The 20,453-nt window shown below is 38.8% G+C and overlaps 2 protein-coding genes across 5 annotated transcripts in view; one reads left to right on the top strand and one right to left on the bottom strand.

The window, feature by feature from the left end:
• AREL1 (apoptosis resistant E3 ubiquitin protein ligase 1) overlaps positions 1-1,136 on the bottom strand; it is a 39,273-nt gene extending 38,137 nt beyond the window's left edge. For all 3 annotated transcript variants that reach the window (XM_012742065.3, XM_012742057.3, XM_012742074.2), the window contains exon 1: positions 970-1,136. The gene's annotated coding sequence lies outside the window, so the exon portion shown is untranslated. The remainder of the gene's footprint in view (positions 1-969) is intronic.
• A 21-nt stretch (positions 1,137-1,157) lies between these two features.
• On the top strand, positions 1,158-18,297 carry FCF1 (FCF1 rRNA-processing protein). 2 transcript variants are annotated; one of them, XM_012742102.2, is made up of 8 exons: positions 1,158-1,234; positions 1,509-1,576; positions 3,071-3,142; positions 4,205-4,353; positions 9,491-9,563; positions 15,534-15,621; positions 16,820-16,914; positions 17,757-18,297. In XM_012742102.2, the coding sequence occupies exons 1-8, from the start codon at positions 1,232-1,234 to the stop codon at positions 17,803-17,805; spliced, it is 597 nt and encodes a 198-aa protein (XP_012597556.1). In that variant the 5' UTR covers positions 1,158-1,231; the 3' UTR covers positions 17,806-18,297. The 2 variants fall into 2 exon arrangements, with proteins under 2 accessions (XP_012597556.1, XP_075859979.1); XM_076003864.1 differs by having other exon boundaries at positions 1,200-1,247.
• Positions 18,298-20,453: the final 2,156 nt, after the last annotated feature.

The raw sequence follows: 20,453 nt of genomic DNA, 5'->3' as shown, positions 1-20,453 counted from the left end.
AGGCACAGCAGTCTGACTCCGAAGTTCATATTAACCCATACGCCCATGTTTCACAGTAAGAGCTATATGATGATCTCCTTTTTTTTTTTTTTTAACCTGATAATCTTTTTGGCTTCCATACACTAGGGAAGCATGGTGCAATAAGAAAAATGCAGGGTTTGAGATCAAACAGACTCAAATAGACCCATGAATAAAATCTGGGCTTCAGCTTCTCCATACGTAAAATCAGGGTACTTAAGTTATTGTGAAGGTCAAAGAATGTAATATGAATAAAGTGACAAGTGCAGTGTACAGGATAGGGGTTCTTACCTGAAGTTTACAGACACCTAAAGGGCCCATGGATGGGCCTCAGAGTCCACCAGACTCATAAACTGCATCACAAATTGTATATGCGCCCATTTGTAAAAGAACTGTCCCTGGCTTCCTGGCTTTCCACAAACTGTCAAGAGGTACGTGATCTCCAAAAGGTTAAGAACCCCTGGAGTACACAGCAGATACTCAAAAAGGCGGAAGTTACCTTTCCTTTCTTGTTCTCACTAATTCTCTCTTTTTCTTTAAAGATAACACACCAAGGCTTCACAATAAATGTTAACTGTTTCCCACCATTTTCCTGGCTTGGTAAATCGAAATATATTCAACCTTATGCCCCAATTTTCTAGTGATAGTCTAAAGAAGGCGCTCAAGCGCTATCTCTCTCTTCACCGAGACGAATACACTACATGTCCCCGCAGAGAATCGTCCACCTAGCTGCACAAAGCACCATGCAAGCTAGAAGAACCAAGTAGAGACCAGAGTCTCAAGGTTGGGCAGTAGAGTTCCGATGACCCAGCGCTGGAGAATGGGAAGAATGTGTTCCCCCAAACTACTTGCAACCCAGGATTCCGCACCCTCCACTCCTGTCCTCCCCCTCTCTGGGACACAGGTGCAAGCGGATCTTCTTGGCTCACTCCGGCCGGAGAGAAACCTTACCCAAGCAGGGGGCTGCGGCGTAGCGAAGTCCCAGCTCTGCGGTCCTGGGAGATGGTGGCAGCATTCAGAAGAAGGCAATCCCCCAACCTTCCCAAGAGACCCCAGTGCCGGTCTTTGCCCGGCCTGGGAACCGGCTCAGGGCTTTTCCGTTTCCCGAAGCGCCTTCCGCTTCCGGGCTATTCTTTGCCGGAAGCAGTATGTGGATGACGTAAAAATGTCGCGCCGTTGGTGATTCCGGAAGAAATAGGAGTGTGGCGTGAGCATGGTGAGAGAGGAGGGTAGGAACGGTTGTCAGACCGATTTGGGGCGGGGATGGAAGGAGTCAGCCTGTGGCCAAATTTTCTCAACATTCCTCTTGCTTATTTTCATTCTAGTCTTAGCTCTTAAACTGCTCCGAGCGGTGCATGTTAACCTTTAGGGAGTGGAGAGGGGGTTGATGTTTAAGGCAAGAAGGGAAGGGAGTGGACAAGAGAAAAGAAGAGATTTAAGAAGGTGCAATGTATTTCCAAATCTTTTAACTCTAAAACTTCTGTTTCAAGGGGAAGCAAAAGAAAACAAGGAAGTATGCGACCATGAAGCGAATGCTTAGTCTCAGAGATCAGAGGCTGTGAGTGTCCGGAATCAACTGGGTTCTTAGACTACTCAGGGATGTAATAAGAATCACGAGGGGATAAGTAGTCAAAGTTTTTGTTGTTATTTGCTTCTGATATTATTGTGTCTTCGATTTATGTAGCATGGGATATTTGTCAAGTATATGACAGTCATTTAGCTGCTGAGCGATTACACTGAGAAGGGCGATGAAAATTAAACATTTCTTAAGTGTTCACTTAATTCCACTGTTGTTGTATGGTTTATCTACCACATAACATTTAAACCTCATAACAATTTTGTGAGGTGGGTACGATTATCTTTATGTTGTTACCATTACATTACTACATTTCCCAGAAAAAGATGTTGTTATTATTGAAAGATGGTGAAGTCAGAGACCATGTTTGTCTTGTGTCTCTAGTGCCTAACACTCAAGTATTTTTGAAAGAGAAAATGAGAAAAGTCACAGATATCTTCATTTTATAAATCTTATAAGAATCATCGTGGAAGAAGAAACTAGGGTGCTAATCCTTATAAAGAGAATCTAAACAGCTCCCAGCTTCAGTGAAGAATAGAAATAGCTGTTAAATAAGGACTGATCTTCCTTGTGTTTAAGGGTCTCAGAACAGGCCGGGCGCGGTGGCTCATGCCTGTAATCCTAGCACTCTGGGAGGCCGAGGTGGGCGGGTTGCTCAAGCTCAGGAGTTCGAAACCAGCCTGAGCAAGAGCGAGACCCTGTCTCTACTATAAATAGAAAGAAATTAATTGGCCATCTAATATATATTAAAAAAATTAGCTGGGCTTGGTGGCACATGCCTGTAGTCCCAGCTACTCGGGAGGCTGAGGCAGTAGGATCGCTTGAGCCTAGGAGTTTAAGATTGCTGTGAGCTAGGCTGATGCCACGGCACTCCCTCGTGGGCAACACAGCGAGACTCTGTCTCAAAAAAAGAGTCTCAGAACAAAAGAATGTCATTAGAGCCTTCAGAGTTATTCTTCTCAGCCTTTAGTATGGATTTATTATGTAATTTTTTAGACATGATACCCCATTGATAATATTTTGTTTCTAATTACAGGTTAAATTTTGTACATGTGTCTTTACATTTTAGCCCTTTATAAGTGGCATATGGGGTAACCCTTTTACCCCCCTACTGTTAAAGCATCTAGGTCTTCAGAAGATAACTATCAGCTTATTTCCCCACTGCTTGGAAGTGGATTTTGAGCCTTGATATGAGAGATTCTGACTAAGAAGGAAATGATAGTATAACCAACATTTATTTACCCATTAACAATTTTTATGCATTATTGGCTTTATGTATCAATTACAGTACTTCCAGGCTACTTCCTACTATAGTTAATTGCTCAGGAGATGTATGCTGATACTAACATAAAAAAAAAAATCACAAAATAGGATTATCTCTGTAGAAAAAAACACTGGAACATTTGGTTTTTGAATGAGATTATAACTGCTGTGGTATTCTCTTCTCCTTTGGATTTAAATTACTTTGTTTCCTAGTAAAGAAAAGGACAGATTAAAACCTAAAAAGAAAGAAAAGAAGGATCCCAGCACACTGAAGGAAAGAGAAGTGTGAGTAATCAAAAATTTTAAGTTTTCCTTTAAAACTAAAAGAGACATTCTAAAACCATAGACTTCTTAGAAATCCAGGCTTTCACTGAGCTGATTTACTCAATCCTTTGTTGGTAATTCTGACACAACTATGCAAATGAAAGTCACCTTGATGAACACATACCAATTGCATTGATTTGAAGGTTTTGAATTTCACTGAGCAATAAAATTTCCCCTAAAATCCTGGAGATATAATCTAGGATTATTAATATTTTTCTTTGCCATTGTTTAAACACAGCAGCATTTCATAAAAGAGAGATTGTATCACTAAGAAAAGTAAGCATATGTTTTCAGAATAAAGATTATTCCTTTTAAATAAGTACATTTAACTTTATGAAAACCTCACCACATTTTCCTTATTTTTCTCATTTTGCCCTGGTTTAGTGATAGATATATTATCACAGATGGATATTGGTCCATGGACTAACATTTAGAATCACTGTCATATTCAACGTAGACATGGTATTTAGATGAGATACAGGCCTTGCTGTAGTATATAATCCTAACACTGGACAAACTTTTCTCCTATACCAAATTCCATACAACCATTTTAGGATCCTATGAGAATGGCAAACTTGCTGTAGGATCATTCATAATAGCTGTATTCTACCTTCCTGTGCCCATGGCTATTCTGCTCCTATTAGAGGAAGAGCTTGGTTGAATAATTGCTTTTTTAAAGTTGTGGTGAGTGTACTAGACCTGAGATTAAAATGTGATGTTGCAGCCGGGTGTGGTGCCTCATACCTATAATCCCAGCACATTGGGAGGCCGAGGCCGGATGATAGATTGAGTCCAGGAGTTTGAGACCAGCCTGGGCAACAGAGCAAGATCCTGTCTCTACTGGAAAAAAAGAAAATAAAAATATAATGTTACTTCCTTGCCTTCCTTTTTAAGATTTATTTCCAATGAACAAGAAGAGTTTAATCAATAGTAAACTGTCCCAAGCAGAGACTTCTTGTTTTTGTTGATACCAAAGTATCAATATAAACTTTACTTTGTGTACTTGTTTTGTTTTACCTTCAGCCCCCAACACCCTTCCTGCTTATTCTTCCAATATAATACCCAGCTGGGCCCACCGTACCACATCTTGGTTGATACCAACTTTATCAACTTTTCTATTAAAGCCAAACTGGACTTAGTACAGTCAATGATGGACTGTCTGTATGCCAAGTGTGAGTATCATACTTAGACATTTCTGCAATATTTATACAGAATAATCATTTTTATCCAAATATATTAAAAGAGGGAGGTGGGGGTTCCAGTTAACTGAATTGCTGCCCATTTAATTTGCAGTGGTCACTATAGCAATAACCGTATTCTCTGAATTTAAATCTAATGCAATCTTGACAGAATAATTAAACTTTCACAATTCAGAAAACAAAGTGCTTTGACTCATCATGGACATCAATTTTAAATGTAAAAGGGGAATTTTCTATTTTAAAATTCTATATAAACGAAAAATCTATATATTTTTCAGTATATATATTCTTTTACATTAAGTGTATATATTCCTGGTGTTTATTTGTATTGTACCACAAAGGATCTGAGGTAGTTTATTTACACCTAGGTATGCAGTTTACCATTAATAGATTTCCTTTGTGTATTTGGGTATCCCCTCCCTCACATGATCTTCCATCACTACCATGTGTGGGAATGAGAAAATTTAGGCCATGTATCAGGGAATAACTTTCTCATGGTAAGATCTGTTACATTTGTGATAGTTTTAAAGTCATATGTTTTCCAGTCATCCAGTTAAAGGTACAAATGTAAATTAGACTTCTACTTTGCAATTAAGAATAAATTATTGAAATCAAAGGAAAAATTTGCACCTTCCTCTTTAATTTTTAAGGGATACTTTACAGTGAACAACATTTATAGAGTGATAGTAATGTCAATGTTGTTTATTGATTTGTTATTACCAAGAAGATGAAAAGATGGAGGTAAGTGATGTGTGAAGGGTATACGAGAGCAAAATCTTTAAATGCATAAAGTTAATAAATGTGAGAATGGCTGCATATATTTATTAGGTGTATATGTTTATGAAGATGAAAGTAACCACTATTGCTGGGCCCGGTGGCTTTCACCTGTAATCCTAGCACTCTGGGAGGCCAAGACAGGAGGATCGCTTGAGCTCAGGAGTTTGAGACCAGCCTGAGAAAGAGCAAGACCCCATCTCTACTAAACATAGAAAAAATTAGCCATGCGTGGTGGCACATGCCTGTAGTTCCAGCTACTCAGGAGGCTGAGGCAGGAGCATCGCTTGAGCCCAGGAGTTTGAGGTTGCTGTGAACGAGGCTAATGGCATAGCACTCTAGCCTAGACAACAGAGCAAGACTCTGTCTCAGAGAAAAAAGAAAAAAAAAAAAGTAACTAGTATGTGAGAAAAATGGTGCTAATGGAATAAATAGTCTTTTCTGAGGATCAGAAATAGTGGGATGGGAAATGGTCAAAGGAAAGTTATTTTTTCTTATAGGCCTTTCTGTATTTCTTTTTGAAGCAGTATGCATATTCTTTTTCTGAAAATCATTTAGAAATAATAATCTAAAGTTGTGGTGCTACTAGACCTCTAAGAATGGGCCTTGGGTGGCCTTGTATGGAGGAAGACACTAAATTTGATAGGCTTTTTATATTCTCCATGGCATTTCTTATAATTGTCTGAGCTGCTTCTTCAGGAATGCTGTGTTGTATTTATCAGCTAAATGGATAGAGGGTCAAAATGTGGCCCTTTGGAGGTGAATTGTTTCCTTGACTCTGTAGCTACACTAATAATATCTAGGGAGAACTTTAATCTCTAGTGAGAACTTTAATCAGGATAGCTTTAGTCCTGTAGTTAGGCTTTTTCTAGATATGTGTACCTTAGAATGCAGCTATAATGTATACAGCTAAATGCTCTCACTGTGCCTTTTCTAAAAATAAATTTATTAAGAAAAATACCACTTTCTGCAGGCTTCTATGTCACAGTACCTCAAAGCAAAGGCTGAAAAAATATTAAAGAACAGTACAAATTTGTAGGAGACTCTTTAACTGTTTTAAGTTCTGCTTTTTAAATATTTGCTTGCGGCCGGGAGCGGTGGCTCACGCCTGTAATCCTAGCACTCTGGGAGGCCAAGCCGGGTGGATTGCTCAAGGTCAGGAGTTCGAAACCAGCCTGAACAAGAGCAAGACCCCGTCTCTACTAAAAATAGAAAGAAATGAATTGGCCAACTAAAATATATAGAAAAAATTAGCCGGGCATGGTAGCACATGTCTGTAGTCCCAGCTATTCGTGAGGCTGAGGCAGAAGGATTGCTTGAGCCCAGGATTTGAGATTGCTGTGAGCTAGGTTGACGCCACGGCACTCACTCTAGCCTGGGCAACAAAGCAAGACTCTGTCTAAATAAATAAATGAATGAATGAATGCATGCATGCATGCTTGCCTTTAAACCTTAAGGAAGGCCTTTATCCTCTTACCTTGAAGAGGTCCCTTCCATTTCTACCTGATAGTCCAACGAGGGAGGATAATTCCCTTCCCATCAGGTTTCTCTTCTGACCATGAATGCTGTGGCTGTTACTTTCCCTTTCCTTATGGCGGTCTTCCTAGGCCTGTCTCCTTACTCCAGTTGTAAGTCTTTGCTCACTTCTCTGCCATATGGCTCTGAAATTTATCTTCTTAAAGCATGCATTGCCCTCTGAATCCATGACTGTCTGATCTCACTGCCTTAGTGCCTCTATTTTACAAATGCTTTTTCTTCTGGTCATTGTATTTTCATTTAAAATTTTCTTAGCTTTTTCTGCTTTCAAAAGTATTAATGTATTTATAAAAATGAAAGTTCCCTATAATGCTTTTCCTCAAGAAGGGACATTTTTAAAAAATTCATATATAATCTGTGTGAGATAATGTTTATTTTTGTTTTATTAATAAAAATGGATCATACCTTATTTCCTCTTTTTTAAAACAGCTTTATTGAGATGTAATTCACATGCTATATAATTCATCCTTTTAAAATGTACAATTCAGTGGCTTTTAGTGTATTCACAGAGTTGTACATATCCATCACTAGACAATTTTAGGACATTTTCATTATCCCTAGAAGAAACCTCCTACCCTTTAGCCATCACTCTCCCTATTCTCTTTTCCCATCCCTAGGTGACCATTAATCTACTTTCTGTCTCTATAGATTTGCCAATTTTGGATATTTCATAAAAATAGAATTATATACTATTTAGTCCTTTTGCATTTAGCATAATGTTTTCAGGGGTCACAAATTTTTTTTATATTATATTTTATTTTTTTATTTATATTTACTTTTTCTATTTGTTTTTGTTTTAATTTTCATCTGAGTGTTTGCATCCTTCAGGGGGTCACAAATTAATAGCATGTATCAGTACTTTCCTTTTATTACTGAATAATATTGTATGGATTGATCACATTTTGGTTATTCATTTCTCCTTGCTTTTTACATTGAACATATATCTTGAATGTTTTTCTATGTCAGTATATGTGATGGACCTCATTCTTTTCCTAAGTTATATATTATTCTATTAAAATACATAAATTTTTAAACCCAATATTCTATTGACATTTGGATTATTTCCAGTTTTTATCATATTATAAAACAAGGCTATAGTGATTACCTTTGTGGATATGTCTATATGTAAAAATGTGAATATTTCTTTAGGACACATTTTCTAGAAGCTATATTACAATATCAAGGGGTATAGATATTTTTAATAAGTATTGCAAAATTGCCCTCAAATAGGCTGGGCGAGGTGGCTCACGCCTGTAATTCTAGCACTCTGGGAGGCCAAGGCAGGCGGATTGCTCAAGGTCAGGAGTTCAAAACCAGCCTGAGCAAGAGCAAGACCCTGTCTCTACTAAAAAATAGAAAGAAATTAATTGACCAACTAAAAATATATAAAAAAAAATTAGCCGGGCATGGTGGCGCATGCCTGTAGTCCCAGCTAATTGGGAGGCTGAGGCAGAAGGATCGCTTGAGCCCAGGAGTTTGAGGTTCCTGTGAGCTAGGCTGATGCTACGGCATTCACTGTAGTTTAGGCAACAAAGTGAGACTCTGTCTCAAAAAAAAAATTGCCTTCAAATAATGAAATGAAAATGGTCAAATAGTTATGCCAATTTATATACCTACAAACTTAATATGAGGATATGTGTTTCCTCAATATTGAGATTTTTCAGTATGGGGTTTTTTGTCACTCCACTAGGTGGGAAAGATTTTTTGCATCTCTTTAATTAGGAGTGAGATTGAGCATCTACAGTCTCATTGACCATTTATATGTCCTCTTCTATGAAATGAAATAAAATATAGCATGATAGTTAAGGTCCCAGTCTATAACCTGATAGACTCAGTTCCAATCTTGGCTTCACCATGTGCTATCTAGTTAGTTAATTTCTTTGTACCTCAGGTTCCTCATGTATAAAATGGGGATAATGATAACAGTGCTACCTGATAGAGGTTAATTGTATCTGACACATAGCACATAATTGTAAGCTATTATTAAAAGATCTATGTATATTAAGGAAATTAGCTGTTTGACAAATTTGTGGGAATATTCTTCCCAGTTTAGCTTTTTGACTTTGCTATGGCTTTGTTTGGCTCTTCTGTTTCTGACAGAAGGTTTTTATTTTTATGTGATCAAATTTGCATTTTCTGGTTAATTTCATGGAGTTTGGCTCATATTTAAATTTTTTTCCACCTAGAACTTTTTTATTAATATAATGACAGGATCCAATTTTTTTTCCGCCAAATATGTCTATGACAGATACTTTTGTGAATCTGTGGTGCGGGGTTGGGGCAGTTCCCTAGTATAAACAGAGCTTTCTTTTTTTTTTTTTTTCTGAGACAGAGTCTCACTTTGTTGCCCAGGCTAGAGTGAGTGCCATGGTGTCAGCCTAGCTCACAGCAACCTCAAACTCCTGGGCCCAAGCAATCCTTCTGCCTTAGCCTCATGAATAGCTGGGACTACAGGCATGTGCCACCATGCCCGGCTAATTTTTTCTATATATATTAGTTGGCCAATTAATTTCTTTCTATTTATAGTAGAGGTGGGGTCTCGCCCTTGCTCAGGCTGGTTTCGAACTCATGACCTTGAGCAATCCACCCGCCTCAGCCTCCCAGAGTGCTAGGATTACAGGCATGAGCCACCGCGCTGGGCTGGCAGAGCTTTCTTCTCTAGTTCTTATTATTTATTTCATTGTGCTAATTCTGCTGTCATTCTAGAACTCCCTTGGGTCTTTTAAAGACTCTGAACAGGATATAATTCAGAGATAATTTCTTCACAAGTTCTGTTCCTAATTTTTTTTTTTCCTGGCAGGTATTCCTTGTATAACTGACTGTGTAATGGCTGAAATTGAGAAATTGGGGCAGAAGTATCGAGTGGCTCTCAGGTAGGAAGTAGCTGGGCTAGATTTGTTCTAGATTGGTATACTGAAGATTCTTTTGACCCTCCATCTGTGTGCTGTCTCAAGGTTTCTTGGCTAATTAATTTAAATAAAAATCATATAAAAAGCTGCTTCTTTGTGACTTAAAAAGCAAATATTGGAAGTTTAGAAAACTTTAAGCTGAAGTTCTTTGAACTCAATTATTTTAGCCATACTGGTCTTATGGGCCTCCTTTTAAGTTCCTCTAGATTTTCAGTTAGAAACTGTTTTTCTATTAGTTTGTTATGTAGATGTCTCCTTCAGAATCTCAAACTTAAAGGATTCACATTTTAAATTTTGAGTTTACTCCAGAAATACCCTTAAATTTTGGGTAAGTGTTCTCAGAGTGTGTCTGTGGACCCTATGAGTCCCAGAGACCTGTGCAGGGAATTCACAAAACTATTTTCATAATAATGTAAAGACATTGCCTTTGTCACTATGTTGATATTTGCAAAACTGATGGCAAAACTGCTAATGCCTTAGTACAAATCAAGGCAGTGAACTCATACAGTGCTAGTAATTATATTCTTCACTATCACCCATAGGCAATTTTTTTTTAAAGCCAGAGCTGGCCAGGCATCGTGACTCACACCTGAAATCCTAACACTCCAGGAAGCCAAAGGCAGGAGGACTTCTAGAGCTCAGGAGTTTGAGACCAGCCTGAGTAAGAGCAAGACCCTGTCTCTACTAAAGATATAAAAATTAGCTAGGCATTGTAGTCCCACCTACTCAGGAGGCTGAGGCAGGAGGATCACTTGAACACAGGAGTTTCAGGTTGTAGTAACCTCAAACCTCAGACCTGCTCCTGCCTCAGCCTCCCCAGTAGCTGGTACTATAGGCATGTGCCACCATGCCGGGCTAATTTTTTCTATATATTTCTAGTTGTCCAGCTAATTTCTTTCTTTTTTCTTTTTAGTAGAGGTGGAATCTCACACTTGCTCAGGCTGGTCTCGAACTCCTGAACTCAAATGATCTGCCTGCCTTGGCCTCCCAGAGTGCTAGGATTATAGGCACAAGCCACCATGCCCAGCCCTCAAAAATTAATGGTAGTGAGCCTGTCATTTCAAGGAAAACACCTTACATTTGTTGCCAGTGCTAAAATTCAAGCTTTCAGGTGAAAATTAGAGTTTTGGAAAACTGTGAGCATATTATATTCCCAATACTAAAGACCTTTCTGTTGAAACCCATAGAGATATTGAGTGTGATTCATTATATATATATATATATATATTTTTTTTTTTTTTTTTTTGAGACAGAGCCTCGCTTTGTTGCCCAGGCTAGATTGAGTGCCATGGTGTCAGCCTAGCTCACAGCAACCTCGAACTCCTGGGCTCAAGCAATCCTCCTGCCTCAGCCTCCCAAGTAGCTGGGATTACAGGCAGGCGCCACCATGCCCAGCTAATTTTTTGTATATATATTAGTTGGCCAATTAATTTCTTTCTATTTATAGTAGAGATGGGGTCTCACTCTTGCTCAGGCTGGTTTCAAACTCCTGAGCTCGAGCAATCCGCCCACCTCGGCCTCCCAGAGTGCTAGGATTACAGGTGTGAGCCACCGTGCCCGGCCTTTTTTTATATGTTATCTAATGAAAAGTGTCAATATTTGGAAAATCTATGTGCCTCATTGAATTAATATTTTCCAAATGATTAATGCCTAAAATTACAAAATCATATGTAAGTAAAGGATACATTCAAAGTACAGAATCACTTGAGTGAGACCAGGGCCAGGCTCGGTGGCTCACACCAGTAACCCTAGCACTCTGAGAAGTTGAGGTGGGAGGATTGATTGAGATCAGGAGTTTGAGATCATCCTGAGCAAGAGTGAGAGATCATCCTGTCTCTACTAAAAGTAGAAAAAATTAGCCAGATGTTGTGGTTTGCACCTGTAGTCCCAGCTACTCCAGAGGCTGAGGCAGGAGGATCCCTCAAGCCCAGGAGTTTGAGGTTGCTGTGAGCTAGGCTGACACCACAGCACTCTCTCTATCCTGGGCAACAGAGCAAGACTCTGTCTATCCCCTCCTCCTTGCCAAAAAAAAAAACCAGAAAAGAATCACTTGAGTGAGACCAGTGGATTTTTTTTCTTTGTCACCTTTATGTAGGTATAATTTGCATACCGTCAAACTCATCAATTTTACTTGTATAATTTGATGGGTTTGGCAAATATATACAGTTGTGGAACTACCATAATATAATACTCATGAGGTAAAACATTTCTATCACTCCAGAAATGGATTTCCACTTATATGAAATTCTAGGAAAGAATATAGATGAATGGTTGCTTGGAGCCAAGGCTAGGAAAAGGGTACTTACTGCAGAGGGGGACAGGGAACTTTCTGTGGCATTGCAAATGTTCTGTCTCTCAATTGTGGAGGAAGTTACATGGATATATAAATTTGTCAAAACTCATTTAACTAACTTTATAGTTAGTGAATTTTATTATATTTTATATATATATCTAAAAGTATTTTCTTTTAGGCAAAAGAAAATGGAAGTTATTAGAGTAGTACAATTGTTTAGATCAGTGGGAAAGTGATTGATTATCCCTGTGGAAAGAAATAAAATTTTATCTTTACCTCACATAAAAATCAATTCCAGTTGGATTAACTATCTAAACTCTTAGTATAATATATGTTATAGAAAACATCTTAATGATTTGGGGGTGAGCAGAAATGTATTAAGAAATGTAGACCAGGCCCAGCAAAGTAGCTCATGCCTGTAATCCTAGCACTCTGGGAGGCCGAGGCAGGCAGATTGCTAGAGCTCAGGACTTAGAAACCAGCCTGAGCAAGAGCGAGACCCCGTCTCTACTATAAATACAAAGAAATTAATTGGCCAACTAATATATATACAAAAAATTAGCCGGGCATGGTGGTGCCTGCCAGCTACTCGGGAGGCTGAGGCAGTATGATTGCTTGAGCCCAGGAATTTGAGGTTGCTGTGAGCTAGGCTGACGCCATGGCACTCACTCTAGCCTGGGCAACAAAGTGAGACTCTGTCTCTGGAAAAAAAAAAAAAGTCAGGAGCATATCATTTATCTAAGTTTAAAAACAAGCAAATCAATACTACATTGTATGTACATATGCAATCTTACATGCATAGTAGGACATGTGGAAATGCTAAATGCCAAATTTAGAGCCAGGCGCGGTGGCTCACGCCTGTAATCCTAGCACTCTGGGAGGCTGAGGCGGGCGGATTGCTCAAGGCGGGCGGATTGCTCAAGGTCAGGCGTTCGAAACCAGCCTGAGCAAGAGCAAGACCCCGTCTCTACTATAAATAGAAAGAAATTAATTGGCCAACTAATATATAGAGAAAATTAGCCAGGCATGGTAGCACATGCCTGTAGTCCCAGCTACTCGGGAGGCTGAGGCAGTAGGATTGCTTGAGCCCAGTAGTTTGAGGTTGCTGTGAGCTAGGCTGACGCCACGGCACTCACTCTAGCCTGGTCAACAAGCGAGACTCTATCTCAAAAAAAAACAAAAAAACAAATTTAGGATAATAGTTACTTATGGAGAGGTGAGAGACCTTAGAAATGGAAAGGGGCTCCATTTTTATTTGTAATGTTTCATTTATTTAACTAGATGGTCAGCATTTTTTATACTTTTTTATATGCCTGAAATAATTCAAATTAAAAGGGGGAAAGAGGACAATTTTTAAAATAATAAAAATAAAGAATGCAAGGTGAGAAATAGAAGCACCAAGTGGAAGAACTAAGTTTGGCGTCAAGAGAAACAGAAGTGGGGTGTTAGCTGAAGGGGGATGTAAGTAAAAAGGTGTTTTACTTTTTTTTTTTTTTTTAAGATGGAAAAGATACAAAAGCATGTTGGTATATTTTGGAGAAAGAGCTTATAGAAAGAAAACAAATGATTTCTGGTGTAAAGAGATAACCAAAAGAGCAAAATCTTAGACTGTTGCCTACCTAGTTTCTTGGCAACTCTTCCCTCTAGTGTATCCTCCACACCACAGCCAGCTTGTTTTTCCCAAGACAGAGCCTTGCTTGTGTCACTCTGTTGCTCAGAAATCTTTTAATGAGTCCACATCACCTATATTGTCACATTTGTCAGCCCAGTGTTGAAGACTCTTTCCAGCCCTATTTAACTCTCTTCTCCATAAAAGTCCTTCCCCCAGCTAGAAAGTTCCACTCACTCTCCCTGAACACCAACAACCAATTTACAGGTGGTTGGTGCCAGTTTGGTACCTGCCTATACTCACAGAGCTTGGTACATTCTTTCATCTTCATTTTATCTCATCTCCATGTCATTTTTTTAAATAAATATATCCAACCCCTGTTGACCTAGCACCAAACTACTGCAATATGGAGGAAGATTTTTGTTGCACTTACTACCTGTACACCTATTTTTTCATTTCAGTGACTCGTTATCATTGTGAAATACAATAGAAAGAGAAGGCCTCTAGGAATCACAGACTTGGGGGTCTTCTTTTTCAAATTTGTGTGAAAATAATATGTGTTTGAATTTTTATGGCAAATAATATAAACATATATATATATATATATATAAAATAAAAAGTAGGCCGGGCGCTGTGGCTCACGCCTGTAATCCTAGCTCTTGGGAGGCCGAGGCGGGCGGATTGCTCAAGGTCAGGAGTTCAAAACCAGCCTGAGCAAGAGTGAGACCCCGTCTCTACTATAAATAGAAAGAAATTAATTGGCCAACTGATATATATATAAAAAATTAGCCGGGCATGGTGGCGCATGCCTGTAGTCCCAGCTACCCGGGAGGCTGAGGCAGAAGGATCACTTGAGCCCAGGAGTTTGAGGTTGCTGTGAGCTAGGCTGACGCCACGGCACTCACTCTAGCCTGGGCAACAAAGCGAGACTCTGTCTCAAAAAAAAAAAAAAAAAAAAGTAAAAGTCTTCCTCCACTTTCACACTTTGTCCAGTCCCTTACCCCAAGAGTCACAACTGAGAAGGGTCATTATATATTTTTCCAGACCTTTTTCTGGGCAATTGCAAATCTAAATAAATAGTGTTAGATAGATTTGTGTTCTTAGTTGAATCATATTATATATTTATAAATTGTTCATTGGCCTGCTTTGTTTATTCAGCAGTTTCATATAAGTCCATCCACATTGGTACATACAGCTCTACTTCACTTTTTTTTGATGGAGCACCAAAATGTGTTTAACTTTTACCTTGCTGATGGATATTTAGATTATCTCCAGTTTTTCACTACTATAAACAGTGTTATAGTGACCATCCTTGTGCCTGTATTCTTGTATATTTGTGTAAGACAACTTCCTAAAAGTGAAATGGTTAGTTTAAAATTGACTTGGTTTTGGGCCGGGCGCGGTGGCTCACGCCTGTAATCCTAGCACTCTGGGAGGCCGAGGCGGGCAGATTGCTCGAGCTCAAGAGTTTGAAACCAGCCTGAGCAAGAGTGAGACCTGTCTCTACTATAAATAGAAAGAAATTAATTGGCCAACTAATATATATAGAAAAAAATTAGCCAGGCATAGTGGCGCATGCCTGTAGTCCCAGCTACTCGGGAGGCTGAGGCAGGAGGATTGCTTGAGCCCAGGAGTTTGAGGTTGCTATGAGCTAGGCTGACGCCATGGCCCTCACTCTAGCCTGGGCAACAAAGCAAGACTCTGTCTCAAAAAAAAAAAAAAAATTGATTTGGTTTTGAAGCCTGGCTTTTCCCAACTGTGTTTTGAATAAATTGATTTAACTTTTCTGAAACTGCCTTCTCATCTGTAAAATGGATACATAATAGCTCAGGATTTTGTAATAATGAAATGACGTAAGCACACCAGTTGTCTTCCTTGTGAGTTGTCTTTCCAATTAGAGCATAAGCTTTAGGAGGAGAGGGGGGCTTTAAAATCTCCATTGAGGTCGTGTTACATTTATTTCACTGATTGAGACTTAGAAAATCATCCAATTGCTTGATTGTTTCTTTAATCCACTTTTATAACCCTACAGAATTGCCAAGGATCCAAGATTTGAACGATTACCATGCACACATAAAGGAACCTATGCAGATGACTGCTTAGTACAGAGAGTAACTCAGGTATCATCAATTTGTAAATGTTTATTTTGTGCCTTAAAAAAAAGGCAAACTATTATCTCTTGAATGTCAGTAAAGTAAAATAAATGATTAAAAAAATTATAAAGCATCTATTCATAAAAAGCATAGGTATCCTCATTTACTTTAGAGAGTAACTTGAAAATCTATACTCTAACCATAATGGAAAGAGCACAGGCTTGGGAAGGAGATATGGATTTTAGATCTCAGCACCTGCATTTACACTGTATGTGATTGGGACACTTACTGATTTTTTATTTCACAAATCTCTGTAAAATAGTTTAAGTGAGTTAATGTAGGATATATAAAATAAAGTTACATTTCCACTTATTCCTGTTGCAGGAATTTTATTCCTGTCCACCATCTCTAACCCAAAAGTGTTTCTCAGTTATATATGAGAGCCTCCCAGAGTGCTATCTCACACATACCCTAAAGAAGCAGGTGTTTAATTCTTCCATTCTGGCCTCCTTATCAAGCACCACCAGAACATCTGCTAAGGATAATCTTCATCTGGTAATTGCATGGCCATCCCTTTAGCCACTATTTCCCATGGATAAGGCCAGCATTCCATTAATTTCCCACAGCATAGCTGACACCATGCTGAAGCTTTTTATAAAACTCAGTGAGAGATTCAGATATGACAAAAGTAAGGTACAATATAACTTCCAACTGACACCTAAGTGTTACTGCTTTTGGAGCTACTAGGCTTAAACTTCAGGTCCTAAAGATCCTATTCTGGCTTTCTGGCCCATAGGGTAGCCTACCTCTACCACTAGGAGGCCTCAGAGCATGCTCAAGCCCCAAGATCCCGGAAAAGGAGAGAGCTGCCCTCCAATCTAAGGCACTTTAATTTGCATAGAGTCCAAAACTCAGGAATTGCCTGCCTCAAATGTGAAAGTCTCTTCCACTTATGAGACAGAAAACACTCTGCAGCTTTTAAGTAGTTTTCTGTTCTCCCCCTCAAGATTCTTAAGGCTACATTCAGCCCAGGCATCTTGTTATATATTTTATAAATATGAACTAGATCATAATAGCAATGCAGCAAATTGTTACAATCTTCTCTTCAACTATTCACTGTGAAAATGAATGATTCTCCAAACTAGTCAGTGTTTGTGCCATTATCCAATAGTCATTAAGTGTACTCAGTGAGCTCAGTGTGAAAACCAATCTATGTCTCTTACAGCACAAATGTTACATTGTGGCCACAGTTGACCGAGACCTTAAACGAAGAATCCGGAAAATCCCTGGAGTTCCTATCATGTACATTTCTAACCATAGGTGAGAAATTTCTCTTGGGAAAGTGATTAGAAGTATATAGTTGATATCAGTTAAAAATGAGGTCAGGGGATAAGGTTATAGAGAATATGAAAGAAATTATTGTATCAAACGTTTACATAGTTAAACTTGAAGAAATGAGACAGAGTAGCAAGAACAAGGGCAAAAGATAAAGGTAGGATTTAGTTATGAGGCAGACATTTAAATCGTTACAGTAAGATTATTAGAAGAAATAGAGAAATGTGCCAATTTAAATACAAAGCAGCAATTTAAAGCAAGCTAGTATTTTTGGCCAGAAATATCTGTTTTGAAAAAAAAATTTTTTTTTTTTTTTGAGAGAGAGTCTCTCTCTGTTGCCCGGGCTAGAGTGCTGTGGTGTCAGCCTAGCTCATAGCAACCTCAAGCTCCTAGACTCAAGCAATCCTTCTGCCTCAGCCTCTCGAATACTGGGACTATAGGCATGCGCCACCATGCCTGGCTAATTTTTTCTATATATTTCTAGTTGGCCAATTAATTTCTTTCTATTTTTAGTAGAGACAGGGCCTCGCTCTTGCTCAGGCTGGTTTCGAACTCCTGACCTTGAACGATCCTCCTGCCTCCCAGAGAGCTAGGATTATAGGCATGAGCCACCGTGCCCAGCTTGAAAAATTTTTTAATTAGTTATTTTTAAATAAGTAATTTGATTTTTTTTAATGTAAATTATTCATTATCATGTTCCCCCAAAATGTTCCCACTGACAAAAGAATTCATAGTGGGGTAAGAGTGTTGCAGTCAGTAAAGGATGGGATTTTAGATGGTTCTGTGCCCATCTTTCTTACCAGTGTTAATTTTTTTGTCTTGATCAGATACAATATTGAACGGATGCCTGATGATTATGGAGCCCCTCGGTTCTAATTCTTATAAGACAGTGTTCCTCTGCATTTCTTCAACCAACTTTCTCTGTTAGCAGTTTGTTAAACATTCAGGGCAATGAATTATTCTGTTCACCCATTTGCTCTATTATGAGCTGAATATGGTTAAATACACTCACTGTTGGATGCTATTTTGAAAATGATATTTTGTCTCATTTAAAATTTTAAAATGATGGTCAAAGGGTACAAAATCTTAGGCAGGAAGAATGTTTTGTTCTTTTTTGAGTTCTCTTGCATAGCGTTGTAAATGTATTAATAATAGAGTATTATACATTTCAAAATTGCTAAGACAGTAAATTTCAAATGTTCCTACCACAAAAATGTTAAGTATTTGAGGTGATGGATATGTTAACCGGTTTGATTTAATTATTCCACCTTGTATTCATAAATGATGACATCACTTTGTACCCCATAAATTTATACAATTATAAATTGTTGATTTACAATAAAAATAAAATTGTTGCATCTTTTTACAAATTAGTTGCTCTGATGATTGCGCATACAATTTGATGGTCATTGTTTTATATTGATTTACTCAACAAACATTTAAATTTATACTAGGTAAGGTAGGGGGAAAACTATGTAAATAAATAAATGCAATCAATCGGCCGGGCGCTGTGGCTCACGCCTGTAATCCTAGCTCTTGGGAGGCCGAGGCGGGCGGATTGCTCAAGGTCAGGAGTTCAAAACCAGCCTGAGCGAGACCCCGTCTCTACTATAAATAGAAAGAAATTAATTGGCCAACTGATATATATATAAAAAATTAGCCGGGCATGGTGGCGCATGCCTGTAGTCCCAGCTACCCGGGAGGCTGAGGCAGAAGGATCACTCGAGCCCAGGAGTTTGAGGTTGCTGTGAGCTAGGCTGACGCCACGGCACTCACTCTAGCCCGGGCAACAAAGTGAGACTCTGTCTCAAAAAAAAAAAAAAAAAAAAAAAAAAATAAATGCAATCAAATAGCAGTGCTAGAGGCAAGTGTGGACACATAAAGGAGGAAAGAATGATTTCTTTTGACTTGGGCTGGGGAGGAAGGAAAGAGTAGAGTTAATCTTAAAAATGGATAGGTGCTTGCCCACTAACTAAGGCAGATACGGTAAAGCAGAGCAAGTGGTATGAACAAAAACAAGGAGGCACAGTGTTACATGGAGTGAATGTGCTTGGCCTGTTCAAATAACTGCCAGAGGGTTTTTATGACTAGAAGATAGGAAATCATGGGGAAAGTGACCTGTACCGACATCTGAGACTTCAGAGGTAGAAAGTGGAAGGGAGGGGCCCTTACATGACACGCTGTAGGTTTTGGATTTGATCCTGAGGGTGTTATCAAAATTTTATGCAGGATAGATAACATGATCAGAGTAGACTTTTTCAGTGCTCACAAGATAGTGTATAAATAGATAAATAGATCATTGGAACACAATAGAAAGTCTATAAACAAACCTACATATTTATGGGAATTTGGCATATTATTAAGGTGGTACTTCAAATTTGTGGGAAAAATAAATTATATTAGAAGGTCAAATAGTGTGGAGTCATTCTGTTAGGATCAGACTCCTGCTTCCACCAGTTAGTGTCTCTATGATTCAGGCAAACCACATAAACATTTGGTGCTTTCCTTGCTGCTGCTTTAAAACGTTTTTGTGTAATCCTCAAAACAAGCCCAATAAGGTGGGATGAAATTGAACAGTTCCTGGTCCAAGTAAGTGTTGTTCAATACATGTCAGTTATTGTTATATTATTATAATGGCAAGGTGGCTATCCATTTGAAAAAAAATATTTAGATTCCTGCTTCACATGATTCATGAGAATATATTTCAAGTGAATCAAAGATCTAAACTTTTTCCTTAAACTATGGAAGCATTAGAAAAAACAAAGAAGAGTGTGTTTATAACCTTTAAATAAAAGTCTTAGGAAGCAGAATGTTAAAGCCATAAAAGATTGATAAGTTTGAATATATTAAAATTATAGATTTCTGGCCGGGCGCTGTGGCTCACGCCTGTAATCCTAGCTCTTGGGAGGCCGAGGCGGGCGGATTGCTCAAGGTCAGGAGTTCAAAACCAGCCTGAGTGAGACCCCGTCTCTACTATAAATAGAAAGAAATTAATTGGCCAACTGATATATATATAAAAAATTAGCCGGGCATGGTGGCGCATGCCTGTAGTCCCAGCTACTCGGGAGGCTGAGGCAGGAGGATCGCTTGAGCCCAGGAGTTTGAGGTTGCTGTGAGCTAGGCTGACGCCACGGCACTCACTCTAGCCCGGGCAACAAAGTGAGACTCTGTCTCAAAAAAAAAAAAAAAAAAAAAAAAAAAAAAAAATTATAGATTTCTGTACAAGACACTTCCTTCTCCTCCCCAAAACAAATGAATGATCAGAAGATTTTTATTTTTAAAGAAACAGGGCCTCATTCTGTCACCCAGGCTGGAGTGCAGTGGCACAATCATAGTTCACTGCAGCCTCAAACTCCATGGCTCAAGCAGTCCTCCTGCCTCTGCCTCCCAAGCACTGGGACTACAGGTATGTGCCACCAAGCCTGGTTAATTTCTGAATTTTTTGTAGAGATGGGGTCTTGCTCTGCTGGCTAGGCTGGTTTCTAACTCCTGGGCTTAAGTAATCCTCCTCCCTCAGCTTGTTT

The sequence above is a fragment of the Microcebus murinus genome, chromosome 6 (assembly GCF_040939455.1).
Source record: "Microcebus murinus isolate Inina chromosome 6, M.murinus_Inina_mat1.0, whole genome shotgun sequence".
Lineage (NCBI taxonomy): Eukaryota > Metazoa > Chordata > Mammalia > Primates > Cheirogaleidae > Microcebus > Microcebus murinus.
This window is presented reverse-complemented; position numbering and strand designations above follow the sequence as displayed.

Bases quoted from the DNA above. Each gene is read 5' to 3' on its own strand.
- FCF1 (XM_012742102.2), top strand. The intron at 15,622-16,819 runs GTATCATCAATT...TGTCTCTTACAG, and splicing joins TAGTACAGAGAGTAACTCAG to CACAAATGTTACATTGTGGC. The intron at 16,915-17,756 runs GTGAGAAATTTC...TGTCTTGATCAG, and splicing joins ATGTACATTTCTAACCATAG to ATACAATATTGAACGGATGC.